Raw genomic sequence first — 23,239 nt, 5'->3', positions numbered from 1 at the left:
ACTCAGCCTGAAAGTGTTCTCATTTCTCAGCAGCTACGAGGGGCTATTATCACAGAATCACATAATACAGAATATCGAGTCCAACTCCTGGCCATGCACAGGACCATGCCCAAGAGTCACACCATGTGCCTGAGAGTATCATCCATGTGCTTGCTGAGCTCCATCAGGCTTGGTGCTGTGACCACCTCCCTGGGGAGCCTGTTCCAGTGCCCAACCACCCTTTGGGTGAAGAACCTTTTTCTAATATCCAGCCTAAACTGTTTCTCTGCTTTAAGCAGTTTCACCATCTAAGTAGAGATGAAAACATTGGTACAAATCCCTGAAATCAGAATTGAAGAAAAAAAAATTGTTCTACTACAGGTATAATCAACTGGTGGGAAGCACAGCACTGACTACCTCCTATGGATATGCGTGGGAAAAAGAGCGTGAAAGAAGCTCTCATCTTTCTTGTATCTAGTTCCTTTGATATTGTTAAAACAGATTCGTTATATTCAGCATGTCTGGTGCTATGACCTCCATAAGGGGCAGAAAAATGTTATGACTGTGTCTAGTGCTGACTTTCAAACATGCATGGTCACAAAGACAAGGATAGCACTGCTCCCAGGGGCATGGCAGCAGGATGTTTCCCTGCACTCTGTGGACCCCTTAAAGACCAATAGATTTATTGTAAACCACAAACTATTTGAAGCCTAAAATACCTGCTGTGCTATTTTAAACCTGAGCTAAAGGGGGACTTCCAGAGGAGAAAGGAGAATTTATTTACAGTATGTACATCTTAGAGTCCCATGTAACAAGAACAATTGTTTTTCCTCAGGGTGCTTGAACAGACTTGTATGGGTAAAGTTCATTTGCTTATTGTTATAAATGATATTGAGCTGCAACCTAATGTTGGCAAAGTTGGCCGTGTTGCTATGGGAAGACACCCAAAGCTGTCTCTTAGTATAACATTAAAATATTGTTTCCAATCCAAATAACACTTTTCTGGTTTTCTCTTACTCTTCCTCATTAAGAGATTTGTGCCTGAATTACCTTGTTTTCCCAGAAATGACAGATATTTAGCCTGAAGGGAATTTGCTTACAATGTATGTTACTTTACAATGTTATTGGCTTATGTTGCAGCACAGTGTTCACAAAGATAACATGATATGAAGTTACAAGTGATGATGTGACATGGTTTACCCCAAGAAACAACTCTCTCTTCCCTTCAAAAACAAATATCTGTCATTACTTAGGCTTTGTTTAAAGTATTTTAAGTTTTGATCTAAGCAGAAAGGTGTATATTCTGGTGGTGGTATTTTTTTAGTTTTAAAGGCATTGGAGCACTTGAAGATTCAGCTTCATTAGAGCCACTTTCTGAGATTGCTGAGTATGTCTAACTTTTTCTTTAAAGATGATGTTGTATTCAGGTAGACCATATGAGACTTGTCACATAATGCCAGTAGTTTGAAAATTTTTGAACTTTGCTTGTAATTGCTTAAAAATTAGTAGTTGAAAAATACATACACATATGCTAATAAAGATAATAAAGACTATAAAAGGTGAGGTTGAAAAGTGTAAATTACATCAGTCATCTATAAGTAGCCACATTATGTTTAGTTACCATTATATTAATTATTTTTTGCTAATATATATATATATATCCCTGCAAAATAGGATCTCACATTTCACCCACCTTTCCCAGTGTTCAGTTAGACTGGGGTCTAAGGTAGTCTTGGAGAATTCTTTCCTTCACTGTCTATAGCTACTGCCTGACCTGAAGATATCTGTGAATGTCTTGCACATATGCAGTAATGATATCGATGTATTATACGGCAGAGATTTCTGGTATATGTGGTCTTCTGCTTATTAGCCTGCCATCCCAGGACTTATATTGAATTTCTAATGTTTATCCTAGTAGCTACCATTTCATATCATAATAAATAAATGCTTGGTAATGACATAGCATTTTAAGCCATTAGACATTACAGGATTGCAGGCAGAAGTCAGAAGCTTTCAAAGTTTTTGTACTGGATCTCCCCCTTCAATATCTCTCGAGGAACTAACAATTACATCCTTGAAAGCTAGTACAGATACATGCATCCGGGTTTGTTCTACCGATTAAAAAAAGAATCGGTAACCATATATTTTAGAAGACTATGTTTTCATGTGAACCCTGAACTGTTAGCTTATGGTAATTCACAGGAACAAAAACAGTCAAAGGTTATGTTCCTAAATTGACTTTTGTGTGGTATCTCATACACAATTAGACTAGAGGCTCTTGATGGAAGGTTTTATGACCCTTGGTTAGCATGATCTAAATTTATTGCTTGTGCAATAGCTTTAAAGGTTCTTGGCATTATTATAGTATATAGACTTGGAAATATAAAATGACACCAAAGCTAAAATGTACAATCTTGGCAATTACTTTATGGTTATGTAAACTGAATAAGCTGAAAATGAGATGAAACTGTTGGGGTGGTCTACTTGCTGGAACCGAGCTTCCTGGCTCTTAACAACTTTGCCCTTTCCATAGTGCTGAGCAAGGTTTGCATCCTGCTGTTTCTTCTTGTGTCTCGTTTCTAATTGGCTTCAAGACTTATTTTTGAAGCAATATAATTGGTTTCACTGGAAATACATGTCAAAAAGCAAACAGGAAATGGGGAAAAGCCCCACATTTGTGTGTGCTGATATATTCCTATACACAACACAATGCACTATGTGTTGGGAAGAGAGTTTTTTACTATGAACTCATTGATTTGATTTTTTTTTTTTACATATTCTATAAAGATCTAGTCTCTAACTAGGAAATCTTCTTCAGCTAAATCTTTGTGACCTTTTAATAAACTAAATATAGGAAAGGAGAAGGCTGTGCACTATGCAATTGCTGTAACTAATCAACAGAAAGAACATAAATATAGTACTTGTACAGATCCTTCAGTTACTCAGCATGATTCAGAGTATGTTTACTTGATAGTTTTTCAACAAAAATTGCTTTCTCTGGTGATGTATCTTCCAGATTGAACCTTCTTACAGATGCTTCCGAGCATTTGCAACTCCTGAGCACTCATTAACTTTGAAAGCTCCCCTATTCAGGAAAATTAGTAATGCCACCATCTTATCAGCACAGGAGTTCAAATGCTACTGGAGAGTGACTGGAGATACAAGTCTGTATATGCCTTGAATATCAAAGTTTAGGCCCATGTCAGATCAGAGATCAGACTGAATGACCCCAAAATCTCTCCCTCTAGGCTACAAAGACAGGAAGCAATGAAAGAAAAAGCCCACCATCAGCAGCAACAAAATTGGATCATTATCTAAAGTCTTACAGCGACTGAACTGGAATCTAATGGAAAACTGACTCTGTCCTGCCTTCTGAGGATGCTTTTTGCAGCCAAAATGATCCACAACCCTTAACTGCAAATTCTGATTAATTTCAGCAACAGTTTCATGGCTGGTGCTGTGGCTATAACATCTAGCAGAACAATGAAATTCCTTTAATAACCTAACCCTACATTATCAACTTTTAATTGGGTTCATCCATCAGAAAGATCCCAGCAAGAAGGCTGGTAAAGAAGGATGGAACTGGTGGTAACAACCATAAACTGTACAGACCTTTCCTGCAGGGACACAGAAACTTCAAGATGCCCCAGCCATCTGCTTTAAACTTCCTTCCAGGCAGCTTTGTTGTGGACACTATCACCCCTCTAGATTAAAACATTGTGTTATTTTTTTCCTCGTATTTTATTGTCTACTCTGAAGAGATTTTTTAAAAGCTGGCTGGACATACCTGGAGCTGTGCTACAGGTTTGGGGAAAAATGGTTGCTGTGTTACAGAAACACTGCTTGCAATATTAAGGTCACACCGCCCTGACATGATCCTACTGCAGAGATGAACACGGATTCCAACGTGTTGTGTTGTGCTCTGCCGTCCTCAATGAACCAGAGGTGGTTTGCCCCAGGGCCTGCTCATTCAGCTGTTTGCTGCAGCTTGCACCAAATTAACATACAATAATATTGAAAGATTCTTCCTTGACAAACAGCCTGCTGATTCATCTGTTGTTTCACTGTGGTACTCTACTCATTACCACATTTGATTTCATTTGTATATGTGCTAATCATGAAAAATATACTGTCAGACCCTTGCTTTGGGGCAACAAGGCAAATAGCTGCTGCCTTTTGGGGCAATCAAAATATACCACATAAGATAAATTTGGAATAGCTTGCAGATGCTGCACAGTAGGGAGATAAAAACATTTTAATCCTTGTTTAGAACTTGTGCTTCTCTGTGGGGTTTGGGTTTTATTTCTAATTTGCACAAGCATATTATGTAAAGGATTCTTTACCATACATGAGCCTTTTCTCTTTTAATCTCCATACATTCCTCAATATTAAAAGAATAATCATGCCCAGTCTATGTACTTAGGGGTACTGTTTTCCAAAAAAAGGAGTTACTCATATCATTAACCTGAGCAGTGATCACAGTAAGTGGCATCTTATAAGCACTTATGAGGAACTATTGAACTGCCACACTAGATTAAAAATTAAAGTTGTGCTACTCATTTCCAGTTCACATAGAAATAATCTCATTTACTATGCAATTTTAAAATTAGCTTGAGTTAATAATAAGACATTCAAAAATTCTCGACAGTTGTGTTTAAACTGCTAAGATAAATTTTCTTTTTTAGTGGCTTTTTAAGTTTAGCAGTGTCAGCTGGAAAGACATAAATACAGTAGATCAAAGGATGAAACTTCCCTATAACTTCATCCTTTTTTACCAGCAAGTAAAGTCTTACTTAAGTAATGAAAATTACTGATAACTAAGATTCTCTTTTAACTAGTTTGTTATGAATTTCCAACAATATAAAGATGTGGACAAAAAAAAATTTCCATTAAAGATGCTGCATCTATTCAGTCAATAATGCTTTTGCACTTCACATTGTGTGGTAGCAGTTAATGACAGTGTTTCTAGCTGTCACCTACAGAATGCTCTGTAGGGGAACCTGTGGGCACACTTCTCTAAGCTCTCCAGCATCCGACTTCACCAGCTACAACACACAAACACAGATGAGGGTGGAGAAGTAACAAATAGTAAAAAGAAAGACATAATATTAATAAACATGTTTAGGGTTGCTCCTTAAGCCAAGAGACTCCCATCAGAGAAACATGAAAAAATTCTGAAGGTCTCTTTCAGGATGTGCCATTTCAGATTGCCTTAACATCCCACATTTCTTAAAGGTCTTTTAAAAAGGTCAAGTTGTGAATTCATGCAAGTTAATTCCTTTTATTTAAAACACAAAGTATGATATAAAGTCTTCATTTGCTGTTTTTAGTAGTATTCTTGATGATCCAAATATTTGTCTAGCAACAGTGCTCATGTGGTAGCATCTGTAATCACCCCACCAATGCCTTGTTCTCAACTATTAGTTCTTAACTCCACAAGCTTCTAAATACCCTTCTCCCTTACTGAGATCCACAATAAACTCTCTCCTGGGTAGGGATGAAAACATACATTTATGCTATTTTGTACCAGTTCTGTGGAGTCTTTCAAAGTATGTTAAGATTACTGATCCTGATTTTCATGGCAATAAGGATGTAATTTAACTTACATAAACAAATGAGACAAACCATATGAACTGAATTTATTTAATTCATACACAAAGAATACAACAAGGAACACAAGAACTTCTGCTTTACATATGTATTTTAAAATCTTTTTAGGTATTTTATTTTTAAAACTTAACATTCAGTAAGAAAGTATACTATAAAAAGCCAGGTTTCAAGACCAGGTAGGAAGTATTCTTACTCTGCTACTTGACAGGTTGTCACGTGGGAATGTTTAAAACCACTTTTTTCTGCATAAAAGTCAGAAAAAGAATCCTTTTCTGTAATCTCTTGTGTATATAGTTGCAATGTGTTCTAGCTGCCTTTTAATAAGTGTTATGTTTTAAGATGACAAGAAATTGAAATCTAAACCTTTCCTGATACTCAAAGTAACACAGGCTTTGCCACAGGAATGCATTAAGTATAGTTCATCTACTTTGAGCTGGTATTTTCAAAATGCTGTTTGGGACATTTGCTCTGGCTTAACTGTTCTTACATAATAAAAAACACGTTCATCAGAGCATAGCAAAATGCTCTTTTAACTGTTTGATGAGCTGCTGTGTATCAACATGGCCTGGAAATGCTTCTTCTGACTTCTGAGCAGCTGTGTAACTCCTCTGAAGATCTCCAACCTATAAGAAAAACACAAAACACTTTTGAAAATCCAAGCACTGCAGTGTTCGCGTCATGTATTCTGTGCATTCTGTGGAGTACATTTCTGATGCTCACGAATGTTTAAACCTAGCTGGTCCTAAGAGCAAACAGAGTCAGTATAGAGACTTTTGAACTCAGGATTATGTCCCCCTTACATCAAGGGATGAGAAGAAAAGGACAGATGTGATTTTAATGGGAGGGCTGCTTCAAGACAGCAACTCTACATATCCCATTTTACCTGACTTCTTGGAGAATGGACAAGGTACACACCATGCCTAGAGCTTGAAGTAAGGAAGAATAAAAACCAGCATTCTGCTTTTAAACTTCACAAAAGTGTTGCAGTATATATGAGAAAAACACAACCCATAAGGCATCTGTAAAAACTGCAACTCCACGTGATTTCCTGCTTCCTCACAATGTTAGAGAACTGATGTTGCTCCTCTGCTGTTTTTATAAGTAATTGTTCCCTACTTAGGGAACTTAACTTTTTTTCCTAAATAGCCATCATTTTTTGGAAGGATGAAAAGGAAAGTATCTCAGAAACTGGGTTCAGCAAAAAAGAATTCAAATGTTTGGGAACACATCTAGTAAAAGTGATAACTCCTGGATGGAAAGGAAGGAGTTATGGACAGAGTCAGAGGGAGGCCTTTGTTCCCTGTGTATCAGTCAACGCAGAGCTTCAGTGCAGCAACAGTTCTCTGAAGGAGAAGAAACCAGGGTCCTGGCCAGCGAAGTCATGCTTTGTAAACCATGGCCTTACACCAAATCTAAGGACTGCATTACCCCACTGCATCAACACCTGGTTGATGTGGCTGTCTGTCTTCTCCCATAACCTATGAGGATTCCTTGTGCAAAAGCTACGCAACAAGACATTTGCAGACTAGGATTTACTCCTTAATTGGTAGGTAAAATATGCAATTATTCAAAACCATCTTATGTTTCACAATGGAGAGGATACGCTTACAAATTAATGGGTTGTTCTTTCTTGACGCGTGTACTTTAGTATCTGTAGGAGTTGAGCTGCCCACACAACACAGAATCATAACAGAATCTTGAAAATATAGGCACAAGCAAGGAATCAATTTTTTTCTTGTGAAAAATGTAAGGACTTATACAAGATTTCCTTATTAACAAGAATGTTGCACATTGTTAATACAGTGTCTTAGACACTCTGTATGAAATAAATTATTAACACAAAAAATTCAAGGGTTGTAAACCTGAAGAACTGACTTTCTTTTTGAGATCAGTAAGATCATGGGATAAATAAAGGATATTTTTTCTATAATTACTGATAAATCATGTTATACTATTTCACTTCACATTCTGAAAAAGCCAATGACTGTAAAGACTGTAGATGGAATTGTTAATGAATTGTTCATCTTCTAGGCATTTGGACAATTAAAAAGTTACTTTGGAGCTAGTTGGCCTCATTTATTCTCAAAAGCACACTGGAATGACTACTTTGACACACTTCTGGGTATTAAAATGAGAACATAACTTACATTTTCCTTGAGTTTGTGCAGTCTGTATTCTTTTGTCTTTCCCATCTGAAATTCTCAGTACTAACAATAAAAACCCACTTGCCTCACCATGACTCAGTTTTTAGATTACAAGAACAGGACAGTGCCTTACCTTCTCTGAGAGTATGGCAAAATTGAAATGGGGCTCATACATATGAGGTGCTAAAGATGAAGCAGTCTGCAGCAAAGCTCTTGCCTATACAGAGAAATAAAAAAATAATACAGTGAAATATGAATAATTCTTAAAAGAAATCATCCTATGTTTTCTCTAGTAGGCATTTACTAAGAAAGCCATTTTCAACATGGTTACACCAATAGTGTAGGCATAATACAGTTGAATAACATTGAAATTAATAAAGACTCTTGGCTGAGTCAGAAAAAACCATATTGAGACATACTCAGTTAAGCAATTCAATTTTAAACACTGAAGAGAATATATTAGGTATATGAAATAAAAACAAGTATTTAAAGAACATGCGACTGTATTTATCTGTTGTCTCTGACAGTACTGTCTTAAGCATCCCTGGAAACATAAATTTTATCATAAAAGTGACAGCTTTCACATTCTAAACTTTTAATAAAATCAGCTTTTTTTTCTGACTAGTAAAATAGTGGCATACAAAAGTAAAAGAAATTAAGTATCAGGGTGTATATTTTCATGCTGTAAATCCAATACAAAATTAAGGTCAACTTGTGAATGCTTCTACTAGAAGATGGAGAACTTAGTGGGGAAGAAACCAAAATTTTTAAAAAGAAAAGTATCTGTAAACTGTTTGAGAAGGCAAAGTTAAGAATCTATTAAAACTCCCTAAATCTGAAACATCTGAGTACATGTAACAGTACTTATGAAAGAACATTGTGAAATAAAATCCAAGATAAGCAAAACATCTTCACTTTTTTTTATTCTTCTTGGTACAACTTATTGCCATGATGATCCTGATTTTTAATTAATAGGTGTGATTCAAGAAGTAAATTGAAAATTTTAAGCCAAAAACTAAAGTAGACAGGAAGTGATTCCAACAGAAAGGTTCTGCAGTGCTAGTTATTAGCAATCACAACTTCCACAACTTAAAAAAAAAATCTCAAAAACTGCAAAGCAACTGTAAAGCTTGCTTGTCTTTGATGATCCATTTGGATAAGCCTAAGAATGAGCAGTTCAATGGGAGATAGCATGACAACATGGAAGTTACAGTGAAACATGCATAACAATTATCCAGGTTTTCTGCCTGTAACAGTAAGCTAGACATTCATATGATACCTCAACCTGAGAGAAATGACATGTTTGTTAAATACCACAGGGTCAAATGAAGCATTCTGCTTAGGCTGAGATTCAGCACTGACCTGTTCAGTGTGACCTTTTCGCATTTCCAGCACAGCCAAGTTGTTGTAAGCTTCTGCATAGTCGTTATTGTTGACTAATGTTAGCTTGAAACACTGGTAAGCCAAATTCAGGTCTCCTATCCCCTAAAAGTAAGACTGTGTTTTAATGTGTGAAAAGATTGGAAACACCATGCATCTGTTTTGTTGTCTGTAGTATCTTTTCACCCATATGTACTAACAAGGAATGCAAATTACAATAAAAACATGCTGATCAGAAGCATATGTGCTTTCTTCCCAGATCCTCGCATTTTTTTCTTATTCTTTCTCTAGACAGAATAATTTCATGCCCCAAGGGATATTCACTTCATCTAATTTAACTTTTAGATGACTGAAGTGTCTTCTAAAGACTATGCTATCTGCTACTGTCTATAGCAGGGTAAGATGTCTCCAGAGAGGAAGTCATCTTGCCTCTCTGTCTCTACACAGATTTTAAAAAAGAAGATAAAAATTAAGGGAGATTCATTTCTTGGATGGAGCGGCTGACCAGTACTTCAGTGTTATGAACAACACTGATACAGCATCAGGTTAAAAATCAAAAGTGACAAATGCTAAAAAATACAGGCACATCAGTTCAAATTTCAAATTACTGGGTTTATCCCAGTTCCAATAAAAGCAAGATGAACAGCTGGGTTTCTCTCTGATTCAAAACATTATCAGAAACCATCTGAAGACAATTCACATTAGAAAGCTGTCAAAAACTTTATTCAGTAAACTTATTCTGGGTATGCAGCTAAAGAGAAATCTAACACAACTTCTGGAAAAACACCTGCAAAAATGGGCAAAGAATGAAAATTTGTGTAGAAATTTAACAAAGTTTATCACATGTTTATACAATACTTCTATAGGTGTCTCTGAGACAGAGGAACGTGCTTTCTCAACTATGACATACTCAGTGCTTTAGTGTTGGCTACTTGCTACTGAATGTGTATTTTTATGACAACAGAATCGGTCTAATGCTCCATGTAACACAGCTCCCAGAAAAATATCTTGAATTAAATTTTTTTTTTGTCAGATTATCTTGTACTGTAGCCAAGGCCTTCAAAGGCAGGTACATGTGGCAATTTTTTTAGAAAGATGGGAAGGTTAAAGACAGTGGGGAGTGAGCATTTTTTAGCAGGTGAAAGCCACATTCTGTAAAGTACAGAGGTTTTTTTCTTTTGCTGCTTCTTCTCTGCTGAAGTGCAAAAAAATTCCATTTGTACTGGACTTTATTCTGTACACTACTGGGTTTTGTATTTCCAAGTAGGGAAATGACTCCTTCCTAGTTATTTTTTTTACTTTTTTTTCCCAATTGTATTTATTCGGAAAGATTGTTAATATTTTTCATACCACAGCCACATGTCCCAAGTTGTACCACACATCTGCTGTTTCCTCCTCATTTTCAGCCAAAAACAGTGCCCGTTCAAATGAAGATAGTGTCATATCATATTGCTGGGCATAGAAGCAACAGAGGCCCAGATTGTTAAAGAGCTGGCAGTTATAAACACCCATCTGCAGGAGCCGTCTAGATTGAAAGAAAATATTTGTTTCATTTATTTTTTTGATTAATTTCAAATAAGAGTTCTACTCTAAAAGACAAAGTTCTCTCCTACTTTCTCCCTGTTCTGAGAGGGTGTAAACAACAAGTGTTATACTCTTACACTTGGTAGTTTCGTGAAGGGCAGTGAAGGGCATTTTTTATTAGAATCAAAGCTGTGCAAAACAGTCTGTGTAAATTAGTAACTTCTGTCTTTTTGACTGAGTCACATGATCTGACTTTACTGTAAGACAGAGTTGGACACAGACTTTCTCCATTTCCTCTTTCCAATCCATTGACCTCAATCAAGCTGTAATTCGTTGCAGTTACTTTTTATAACTCTTCAGACTTCAATTTTTTGCTTGATTCCTATCCTTCAGTGCTGCTTTAATTAGTAATAGTACATCTAGATGTGAATCTACATTAATCTTACATATGAAGCATAACTCAGATTTTGATTCAAATTGATGTTGTTTGGTGTGTTTTTTAGAATGGAGATATAAAAATTCTGTTAATATTTATAGGAAAAACAGAAGTGCTTTGAGGGCCAGAGAAAAAGGGCTGTTGTCTGCAGCATGACTGTGAGTTCTTTAACCTAACGCATAAAAGAGCTCAGGTCCAATAGAAATGAGATGGAAGTGCTTTTATTGACTTAATTTGCTACTAGACTCAAGAACATGAGTCAGGCTCCTTTGCACTCTTGACTGTACCGAAATAAAAAGCAAGTAGCAGTATTTAACACTATCTTTTTACTGCTTTCAGTAAAACATGCAGGAAGCCCAGTCCACATTCAGGTCAGGGATTTTGTGGTCAGAACTCCTGGTCACTTCAGGTGAAGTTTTGCAAGATTATTCTTTTTCAAAGGGCTAAATACGAAGTCCTTATGCCTCTTGGATGCAATTGAAGCCGAAAGTAAGATCCACTGTTCTCAAACTGCCTCATGCTGTGAAAGAACTTTACTTGAGGATTAGTTGAATAACTGTTTTGATAATCTTTGTTGATACTTCTATATACTTCTCATGTAATGATGACAAATTTTTAAGAGAGTGATGTAATTATCACTGGATGAGAAGATACATAAGTTGGTAAGCTAGTTTTACGGTGATATTTGTCCAAATGCTCATTCATCCTCCCATGACAATTTCCTAATTTGTTTTTGCTATCAGCAATACAAAATTCAATCCCTTATATTACCTTCCCATGCATTTAGTTCCCCTCCCTCCCTCTCCACAAGTGTAGATACCTGTAAAACCGCAGAGCTATCTCGGGCTGGTCTGAATAAAAATGGTTACTGCCAATGCATGCAATGGCTTCCACGTGAGTATTGTCTTGTTTTAGGACGTCTTTATAGTATTCTGCAGCTGAGGAGATATTGTTCATTTCCTATACAATTGGACAAAAATTCCAATTACTTCTAATGCTTATCATCTATTTTTATCATGGAACTTACTAAAATGTCAATCTACTAAGTGCTTTACCTATGTCCTGTACAGTACTTCACAGAATCACAAAATGACAGAACATGCTGAGTTGGAAGGGACCCACAAGGAGTATCATCTAAACACTTGAACTCCTGTCAGGCTTGCTGCTGTGACCACTTCCCTGGGGAGCCTGTTCCAGTACCCAGCCACCCTCTGAGTGAAGAACCTTTTTCTAATATCCAACCTAACATCCCCTGACAAAAATCCAACCTTTCCCTTGGGTCCTGTCACTGGTCACCACAGAGAAAAGATCAGTGCCTGCCACTCCTCTTCCCCTCACAAGGAAGTTGAAGAGTGCAATGAGGTATCCTCTCAGTCTCCCCTTCTCCAGGCTGAACAGACCAAGTGACCTCAGCTGCTCCTCCTACGGTTTCCCCTCAAGGCCCTTCACCATCTTCATTGCCCTCCCCTAGATGTTCTCTAATAACTTAATATCTTTCTCATATTGTGGCACCCAAAACTGCACACAATATTCAAAGTGAGGCTGCACCAGTGCAGAGCAGAGCGGGACAATCCCCTCCCATGACTGGCTGGCAATGCTTTGCCTGATGCCCTCCAGGACATGGTTGGCCCTCCTGGCTGCCAGGGCACTGCTGACTCATATTCAACTTGGCATCGACCAGGACCCCCAGGTCCCTTTCTGTGGCACTGCTTTCCAGAATCTCATTCCCCAGTCTGTACAAACATATAGGGTTGCCCCATCCCAGGTGCAGAATCTGACACTTTCCATTGCTGAACTTCTTATGGTTGGGGATTGCCCAGTCCTGTAATTTGTCGAGGTCTCTCTGCAGGGCCTCCCTGCCTCTGAGGGAGTCAACACCTCCTCCCAGTTTTGTGTCATCTGCAAACTTGCTTAGTATCCCTTCTAGTCCTGCATCCAAGCCATTTATGATGTTGAAGAACACAGGGCTTGAGATGGAGCCCTGTGGAACCCCACTACTGACAGGTCGCCATTCTGATGTTACTCCATTCACTATTCCCCTCTGTGCTCAATCCCCATTCCCCATCTCCCTGCACCACTGAGGAGGGAGGAGGGAGAGACTGGGAAGGAGGGAAGGATGGGGGGAAGGTATTTTTAAGATTTGTTTTACTTCTCATTATCCTGCTCTGATTTTGATTGGTAATAAATTCAAGTAATATCCCCAACCCAAGTCTCTTTTTCTGTGACAGTAATTGGTGAGTAATCTTTTCCTGTCCTTAACTCATGAGCTTTTCATTTTATTTTCTCTCTTCTGTCCAGATGTAGAGGGCAGTGATAGAGTGGCTTTGGTGGGCACCTGGCATCCAGCCAGGGTCACCCCACCACACACATGCAATAGGCACCTGCCACTTCTTGCACAGTGTCTGTGATACACAGAACTGTGCAGTCAGTTTCCCAGTATGGTAACACAGAATACACTTACTGCCCCGTCAGTGTCTCAATTATTTTCAATGCTTTGTAAATCAACTCATGAATTACTCTGTACAAAAATGAGAATATAATTGCATATAAAGAATTATTATGTGCCTTTGTAAACAGGAATCATGAATTCACCAAAATTTGTACTACCTAGGATATGCCAGTTAAGAGAACTATATTGTATAAAAATATATGCTTGGATGTGTGCTACTTGGAGGACAAATTAGGGAGAACTCATTGCTGTAAATGATGGCACACTGTTTCTGATGAGTGCAAGGTCCAGAGAACCCTGTCCCACACCAGAAAAAAGATCAAGCTCATTTCTGTGTTTAAAAAGGAATAACTTGTACCTGTGTGCTGTAGATACACTGTGCTCTCAACATAACTAAAGAATAAGCTTTTGTTTAACTTCAGCAGTGTATTCAGCTATTAAAAAAATGGATTTTTTGTGATTAAAGGAGATAGTACTAAAGCAGTCTCTTTAAAAATTATGGGGTTTTTTAAACCAAAAAACCTCTGCAACTCTTCCTACTGTAAAAAGTTAGCGATAGGGAAGAAAAGCTCTGTTAAGATGGCTGATGCACATATTCCACTTGGGAATCTATGTAATGAGAACAGCCCTGTGTTGCAGTACAAATCTTTGCTAATGAAGCTATAATCCTGCAATCAGGTGTCAGTGCAAAACTAGATCCTATCAACTATATGTTGCTCCTTAATAATTCCTTAAAGGGTTATGCAATGTTATATATGGTTTGGTAAAATAATATCCATATTAATAACTGTTTAACAATTCAGAAAGAAAAGCCTCCAAAAATTATGCAGCTGTTTTCTTCCTTGCTGAAGGACAAAAAGGATTAAATATGAAAATAGATTAAAGCTTAGGGGTTAGATGAGAATGATGAGAACAGGATTGAATGCCAAGTATGAATGTAGATAAAAAAAACATAAATTCATGACTTTGTTTAAAACATTTGTTCTAGAGTAGCATCATTACCAACTTTCAGTGAAAAATGATAGTAAGTCCACTGTTTGACATGAAAATACACACTTTTAAGACACAAAATGCATGGTTACCAAGCTAAAATGAAACTACTTTAAAACGAATCCTACTTAAAATGACATCTGCTTCCCAACTGAAAAACATTCACATTTCAACTGTTCTCACTGGCTTAAGAAACTAAAGGTAACACATTAGTGCAAATAAAAACAACATTGATGAGTAAACTATTTTGCTGATTGATCCTGCTAGCAGGTTGATGGTGACTTGAGCAGTTTTAGTATGATGAAACATACATAAACTAGCCTCAACTACACGGACAACATCTGGACCACTTGGCTCAATGTGGGCTTGATTCTTCAAGCCAAGGGTAAATGAGATCTCACAGTTATATTCAACTAGTGGCTCTTTTTTCTACCTCAAGCACCTACATTGGCCACTATAAGGATTGTATAGTGGGTGCATACCTCGTAGATTCTGGCAATTCCACAAATAAGAGTCACTTCTCCAGGAAATCGATCTAACCCTTGCTTGAAAAGGTTCAAAGCTGTTACGGGCTGATCCAAGCGCAAATACACCTAAGCAAATAAAAAGTGTATATATATGTTAAATGTCTGATTTTTATACCTATACTGCTGTTTAACATGGGAGAGAAATAAAAGGGATGACACCTCCATTCATGCAATAAATCATTAGCTGAGATGATGAATAATACTGAGAAAATAATGGAGTGAATACTGACTAAATCTGCGTAATGAAGATAAAATAGTTTTATTTAAAATAATTAAATTTACATACATACCATCTATACATTATTAATTAATTTGAACATTACTACTAAAAAAAAAATCTAGTTATTTATTATCATACCAAAATAATATACTTTGACACTGAGGTAAAGGTATCACCTTGATTATTGCCCTGTTTAATATATTTTTAAAAAATTGTGCTTAGGCTGGAAAGAACTGGATCTTCAGGTGAGTAGTGCTGGAATACCAAAATGTTTTACTTAGTCAAATAAGACTGCACTGCACAGAGCAGTGACACTTTCAAGTTTCCTTACTGCTCTACCAATCTCTCATCACAAACAATAAAATCCTACAGAAAGAGGGCAGTTTTGCCTCTGTGATTTTGGCTTCTGTGTTGATTATGAAAATGTGTAATGTGGATAATAACTGTGTGAGAATTGGACTCCAATGTGTTGCAACGTGTTGACAGAGACCACCCCTGCAGCTATCTGAGAGTACAACTGTAAAGGCCTCCTGTTGTGGGGGTATGGCAAATAGAGCTACAGTGAAGGGAAAAACCCTGCACATATGCTTTGGGAAACTAGATGGCTGGAATGATTAATCTGTATTCCACTGAGTGGAAAAGGGTTCTGAATGCTTCTGTTGGAGAAATATTACATTAATTAGTGCTAATACTTGATGCTACTAAAAAAAGGAAAAGAATCTGTGACTGGTATCCTGATACAAACATTTTGTGATGAAATGTAAGAAAAATGTCAATGTTAACTGAACACTTGAAAAACCTCCAAACATGGTTTCTGCTTTTGCCCTTGAGCTTCATGGACTTTGGACTGCCAACAACCAAAATCATAGATCCTTTTTTTGCAACCCTATAGATATATACTGCTGCAGATATTTGCAAAGAATTGTTTCCTATGACCACTCAACGACATTCTTAATTGTCAAAGAGTTGCCGACTGTGAGTGCCTTCCAAGCAAAGGGACTACCATTTCAAGCTGATCATTAGCAAAATGAAAAAAATACAGGCATTTTTTACACTCATTCTGCTAATGTCACTTGTATTTCCTGTATTAAGCTAGAAAACTAATGTCTTCTTGTGAAAAGCAATAAAAGAGCGAGGGGTTTGGAGGGCATGCTACTTAGTAGACTAGAACTGCACTAATTACATCAGGAAAGGGGTAACTCCCCTAGATCTACTCCTTTTTAATATTTTTATGTTTGTTTATGAAGTACATTTTTTGAGTATTAATGACTCAAATCTGTTCTATTGCTTTATCTGGAGGTTCACTCCAAAGAACCACTCACTACAGATGCTAAAACCACACAGCCATAGTACTCTACTATGTAATTCCCATATCCAGTGTCATATCACACTGTCCAACATCTCTGCAGTCTGTAGAGATGCTATCTAGATAAGTGGCAGAAGAAATGAAAAAATGGTGGGACAATTTCCATCTACTTGCAGTTGCTTTGGGGAGACTTGCTTTCTAAGAGTACTACAGCTATAGTAATAAAGGTTTAGATGCTAAACAGATGGATAAGCAGAATGGCTCCATTTTCTTTATGGTATCTCTCTTATCTCTTATTAAAATACCCTATTTCTAACTCTCCTAGGTCATGAAATACTTTTTAACTTCTCAGCAGTCCTGACTTTACATACTCCTAATTTTTTTTATTTTTCTTTTATCTTTTAATAAATTACATTTCAAGGGAGAGACAGCTTTCAAAAAATATTTTTTAAAACCCAGATAGCTGTTGCAATAAGGAATATAAACAAAACTAACCAGTACAGTACTATCAGTCTGTTTACAACAGAACTGGATGCAATCCTATTATTTTTTAATGGCTGCTTAACTCAAGTCTTATCTTTCCAATTCTGTCAGACTGAACCGTACCTCAGTGCCTTACTCTATTGCCTGTCCACTGACAGTCATTAAATCATGTGCAATGTTTTATACTTGAGTGAGCTGGTCTGTGGAGTGAGAGGTGGAGGTTCAAATACAGCTCCTGTTTGAGCTAGTAATGATGCGGGGGGATGCATATCTCCCATAACAAATTGGTTCGTTAATCTAATTACTCTGCCAATTTAATCATTCTGTGCAGCTCATGGAGTGAGTCCAGAGGTGGGCCACCAAGATGATTAGAGGGATGGAGCACTTCTCCTATGAGGAAAGGCTAAGAGAGTTGGGATTGTTTAGCCTGGAAAAGAGAAGGCTTCAGGGTCACCTAATTGCAGCCTTCCCATACATGATGGGAGCCTACAAGAAAGGTGGAGGGAGACCTCTTGCAAGGGACAAGGGCCTGGAGTGACAGGACAAGGGGGAATGGCTTCACACTGAAAGAGGGTAGGTTTAGATTAGATAGGAGGAATAAATTCTTTACTGTGAGGATAGGGAGCACCCAGAGAAACTGTGTGTGCCCCAGCCCTGAAGTGTTCAAGGCCAGGTTGGATGGAGCTCTGAGCAACCTGGTCTAGTGGAAGGTATCCCTGCCCATGGCAGAGGGGTTGGAACCACACGATCTTTGGTGACCCTTCCAACCCAAACCGTTCTGATTCTGTGATTCTATGTATTTGCAGAATGACTCCTGGTAGTGACAGGAGAGCATATACTTTTAAACACAATGGTGTATCAAGTTCAATACTGAGCTCTTGTGCCATATGGACTCTCAGGCATAGTTTGGAATTTCACTTCATTCTTAAACAAGAAAATCTGTGACTTACTTTTGCCAAATACAAGATTGTATCAACCATGTCCTGCTGCTTGAGAGCTGACTTAAATTGTTTTTCAGCTTCACGATATAATCCCAACCTAAAGAGACAACAGATACATATGGAAGATACTAATTTGTTGTTTGCTTTTTTAAAAAGAAGTTTATTAAATAATGAAGCAGCGCATCCTAAACCAAATATGAACTGCCCAAAAGCACACTTTAAGACCACATATTTCTGTGCATGTTAAAAAAAACCATGCTGTTATATGCATTAAGAAAACAAAACTATGAAAAAGACAAATCCATGAAATTTGGCCCCCCCATGAAGCGTTCTGGTGATAAGTGAATAATGATGTACTTGTATTCATAGGACTCCTTCCTGGCCTTAGAAGGGACAGCAGAAAATGAGCAATTAAATTCATGTCTCAACCCATACTGTTTTGGAGCAGAATTTCCTCACCCATGGCAAAGATCACACAGATACTTTCCACTGCGCATGAACCTCACAGAAGTCTGTTTCATCTCAAAGGCATTTCTTTTATAGTGTCAAATATTTTGCATTAATCTATAAATGCTACATAAACTACAAAATTAAGAGGACCGTGCCATTTCAACAACAGCAAAAAGGTACACTTTCTCAATGCAAATGCAAATTGCCTTTTGTCTCCTTCAGCCGTAGTGCATATATACTTGCTGAAGAAACACAACACAGAAACAGAACAAGCCAGCTAAAACAAAGAAACATAGCCAATGGGGACATAAGGTATTTTGGGATCCTGGAAGTACATGTGCCTGCTTGGACGCTTTAGTCTCTGTAACACTATTCATAAAAATCCTGAAAGTAATAAATGACCTCTAAGCTCATGTATTGTGTCTGTATGGCAAGGTTTTGGTAGCTGGGGGGCTACAGGGATGGCTTCTGAGAGAAGCTGAAGTTTCATCTGTTTTCTCTCCTCTGCCCAGCTGAGGAGGGATGTGATAGCACAGCTTTGGTGGATACCTGGCATCCACCACAGCTAAAAAAGAAAAAAAAGTCAGTCTGATCTTCTAAAGAATATCAAATAAAAGTTAAGGATAGTGATAAATTTCATTAGTTTGGCCATCTAAAAAGAAGCAATAGTTTCAAGCTAAGATCCAATATGGAATTTTAAAGGGCTAACTGCTTTGTATTATCAATACAAGAATTGCTTATAGAATTGAAAAGAATGCAGATGATGCTTCTGTTTTTTAACACCCAATACAGTGTTCATACAAATTCATTGTAAAGAATGAAAGGGGGAACTGCCTCAGTACTTGTTTGACTTATGCAGAGCAGGGTTGTATCAGGAGGAGTTTCTCCTGGTTTGGTAGAACTGTTACTATCATAGCTATATCTTCAGCAATCACTCCAAACTGCTCGCCACAAGTTTGTTCCTCCCTGCTGTTTCCATTCTTTCCTCTAAGAGATGTATGGCTGCACAGTGTTGGGGTACTCATAAGTCATTTTTATTAGATGCTTGGGTATGGGGTGCCAGCCCTGAGGCCTTGGCATTTTTGGAACTGATACTTCTTGGGCAATGTACTTCTGGCAGAGACTGTCCAACACAAATATTTTATTATGTATTGTTTCGTCAATTTGAAGCCCTCGTGACAGTTAGTTTCTCAAACTAATATTGTAATATTTATTTTGTGTAGTCTTTTAACAATAATTCTTTGCATTTATTGACTGACTTTTCAAATAGTGATTTTAAAATACATTAAAAAAGGCAAAGTTGCAAGTAATTGGTTACTTAAAGGTACTCAGTGTCGATACCTTTATCTCAAGCAGTTGTCTTCCTGTATATTAAAGGAGATTTAACTGTAAGCACAGAGGTCTCCAACAAAACACTTGCTGAACTGTTTCTCAATGTTCAGAATTGTGCAACACACCCAGCAGTACAGGTCCTGAACTCATATTCACTCATCACAGAAGAAATGAACAATGGCTTACCTATAGTAGCACTTCCCAATTTGCACTTTCCACCACCAGTCCTTGAATTGTGCGTGCTCGGTGGCAAGGGCTGCCAAATCTAGAGCCTTCCAAAACAAACCCATCATCTTAAAATTAATACCACCAGTGTTTACACAAAGAAAAAGAGCACAATGTGAACAATGTAAAGATTTTTGTAAAGAGACAATTTTGAACAAAAACTCCAGGTAACCTTTAGGTTGAAGCATTGCTTTACGTTTATTACTTTTATAGTTCAGTCCATAAAACAGCTGAAAGGATTATTTGTCCCCATAAAAATACGCAATCCAAACAGCTTCTTCTAATTCAAAGAGAAAATAGGAAATCAATTGATCAGACTCCTGTAGCGCTGCTTCAGAATACATTATTTGTTTAAGCCAACACACTTTTTCCAAGCTTCCCATCATTGTTCACTAAAAGGTGTTAAAAAAAAGTAAAAATAAACTAAAATAAATAAGTTCAATGAGTTTGAAATACTGTAGAAATTGTCATCTCATTGCTAATATCAGGTTGCCTCCATTTCTGGGAAGAAATTCTCAGATGTGTACAGTAAGACACATTTCCTCCTTTGCAAAGACCATAATGTAAAGAACTATTTTACAGGAGAAATATCTTAAGAAATAGATAGCTATTGAAGATGGTGGAGGTCTAAAATCTCTTTTGTCTGGCATAGTGGAAAAGCAGGTATGCTGTGATCAGCCACATCAGCCAGAATCTGTGCCTTTTCATATTTAAACTATAATTTCAAAATCTGTGTTAAAACAAATAGATGTGTGTTTTGTACCACAGTCTACCACAGACGCACTTGTTAGTGTTTCTTTTTTTATTAATTCCATTTTTTCTCAGAACATATCAAAGCCATGCTATATTTGTTACACTTTAGGGATATCAGAAATAGTCTAAAAAGATCTAATACGGTGTTTGTATTTCTTTACCAGTTTCATTTCTTTACCATTACCTTCCTTAACTAAACTGTACTATAACTAAGACTTCCAAACTTCGCTATTGCAAAATGAAATTGGTACAGGTGTTTGAAACAGTAATTTCATACAGAGTATTGCATGCACCAAGAAATTAGATAGATGGAAACAAAAGCAAGCATCTGCTGCTTCTTTCATGTGCTGTTGAATGGTAGTAATTTTCCCAGCAACAATTACTGACTGAAGTCTTATTTGTAGACAAATCAGCCCAGATAGTCTATAAGATAGCTGAGCAAATGACATTAGCCATAGTCAATTTAACACAGTCTATTTTGGCGAGTGTCTTCTGGATTCCTATATTTTATAAATCTAACATAATTCCATTTAAAATAGATTCCTATCAGAGAGTATAAAATACAAAGTATTAAGAAGATCTAAGGAAATATGAGAGGTCATGACTTCTGGCCATAAGTATGCATTGTACACTCATTGTTCTTCCTCAGGACAAAGTATCTTGTCATCATTACCCATCTGCAAATAATGGCAAAATATGATGTCACAGTCTACTGAAAAAAGTAGCAGCTGAACTATTTCTGGACAAGTCTTTCAAACTGTCCTGCTCTTAGAGCATTTAGCCCATAAAATGGCTTTTAGAAATAGCTCAAGAAGTACAGAAAGTCAGTTATTAAGCAGATGTGTTCAAAAGGAAACAAGTCAAGAACAATCACGGATAGGATAACAGTATTTTGTTCAGAGAAGTGTTTAATTTTTCATTAAATAAGACGAAAGACTTTTGAATACATTTTCAAGTGCTGAACAAGCTCAGTGCTTCTCTCTTTTACTTGCAGACTCACGTTTCTGATAATGGACAGATTACAGATGTATTTACTTTTAATTAAAACCAATTTCCTAGCACTATTTATTCATCTGAATGCACACTGATTAATAGCATTTCTAAACTGAAATTGCTGAGTCTTTTTTTTTCGTACTATATACTGGCAGAATATGAAACAGAGGATAAATAATAAAACTGCCTTTGTTTCTTAAATAATAATGTGATAATAATAAATGAGAACAGTACAGACTGTTCCAGATCAACAGTGACAAAGGAAGGATATTGTCACTGCTAATTTGTGTTTTATTTGCAAAACTGCAGGAACTGGCATGCTGTTCATGCAGAAAGTCCCAAGAAAGACTTTTCAAACTTTAAGTCCATTTCTCTGGCTTCCAAGCATTTCAAGCTCTTTCATCTCCCCTCATGTAGAAAACTGTTGGGTTTTGGTTCTTTTTTAAGAATGTGCAACCTCACACAGTAGCAGAAAATACAAAGATGTAAGAGATGTCAGTGACTGCTCTAATGGGTGATCAAGCAAGAGCCAGATCCATTTTTAAAAAGTTAACATACATGCTGTTTCCCTGCTGAATCCTAAGCGATTGAATTCTTTTTAGGGAGACAAGAAATTGAATTTTTGAAATTTCACTTGGTAGGAGAAGTGAATAAACATTGATGCAGCCACAGTAATGCAGAAGTTAAAGTGTTTCTTTTTTGTTTAAGAAAAATTAATGCAGATGAAGTTCAAAAGGAAGGGAGGACAGTTTGGAGAACAAAATTACATTGAAAATGGTGTAGAAAACAGTCAGTGAAAGTAAATGACAGAAAGTAAACTGAACAGTTAAAAAAAATCTCTTCAGAGATATACATTACATTATAAAGGTACCTCATTCTGTGAAGCATGACACAATTTTTTTTTCCTACAAGATGATATCATGAACATGTTGATCTCCCTCTCATTACACAACAAATGGTCGTGACTAAGCTGGCACTTCCTTGCTTACAGATATTTATTCAAAAGGCTCAAGTATGTAAAAAAAACATAGGAAAAACTTTTTCTGCAAGTCATTCATTTGGGACTCTCAGCAAGGATTTCAAAATACATGCAGCACAGTGCAGAAACATTTTACAATTTTTTTCTGGAGTGCTTGGAAAATTACCTGCATTATATAAAACTATCTATCTAGCCTAGAGATCCTGCATGTCCTTAAACTGTAGGTCACAGGCACATGTGGCATCTTATCAAGTGACTCTTTTATTCTTAGTGAACTGAGCTTTCAGTAACAAACAACATAACTTTTAAATTACTAGTGGCCTAACACCCAGGTACTTTCTTCATATTCAGTACCAGAATATGTAAATGTTAATTGCTATTTCTCTCTGACATTTCTGATGCTTCTACTTCCCATTTCAATGGTATTTTGGATTAAGAGTGCATTACAATTCAATCCTCTTAAAAGAATGCTATACAACAAGTTGACAGTGTACAACAATAATCATTCCATATTAGAT

The 23,239-nt window shown here is 37.0% G+C and overlaps 1 protein-coding gene across 2 annotated transcripts in view; it reads right to left on the bottom strand.

Moving 5' to 3' along the window:
* Nucleotides 1–5,613: 5,613 nt before the first annotated feature.
* TTC8 (tetratricopeptide repeat domain 8) overlaps nucleotides 5,614–23,239 on the bottom strand; it is a 37,330-nt gene continuing 19,704 nt past the window's right edge. Inside the window, exons 8-15 of one of the 2 annotated variants that reach the window (XM_018082976.2) lie at nucleotides 19,958–20,043; nucleotides 17,999–18,086; nucleotides 14,995–15,105; nucleotides 11,894–12,033; nucleotides 10,464–10,638; nucleotides 9,096–9,218; nucleotides 7,867–7,950; nucleotides 5,614–6,212 (exon numbers count right to left, since the gene is read on the bottom strand). In XM_018082976.2, the coding sequence (XP_017938465.1) occupies nucleotides 6,096–6,212; nucleotides 7,867–7,950; nucleotides 9,096–9,218; nucleotides 10,464–10,638; nucleotides 11,894–12,033; nucleotides 14,995–15,105; nucleotides 17,999–18,086; nucleotides 19,958–20,043 (924 nt within the window). In that variant the 3' untranslated portion in view covers nucleotides 5,614–6,095. The remainder of the gene's footprint in view (nucleotides 6,213–7,866; nucleotides 7,951–9,095; nucleotides 9,219–10,463; nucleotides 10,639–11,893; nucleotides 12,034–14,994; nucleotides 15,106–17,998; nucleotides 18,087–19,957; nucleotides 20,044–23,239) is intronic. The other variant, XM_018082977.1, reaches the window with a different exon arrangement.

Source organism: Manacus vitellinus, unplaced genomic scaffold, assembly GCF_001715985.3.
Source record: "Manacus vitellinus isolate BGI_N305 unplaced genomic scaffold, ASM171598v3 scaffold_6_pilon, whole genome shotgun sequence".
Classification (NCBI taxonomy): domain Eukaryota; kingdom Metazoa; phylum Chordata; class Aves; order Passeriformes; family Pipridae; genus Manacus; species Manacus vitellinus.
The sequence above is the reverse complement of the archived record's forward strand: the minus strand, read 5'-3'. Positions and strand labels throughout refer to the sequence as shown.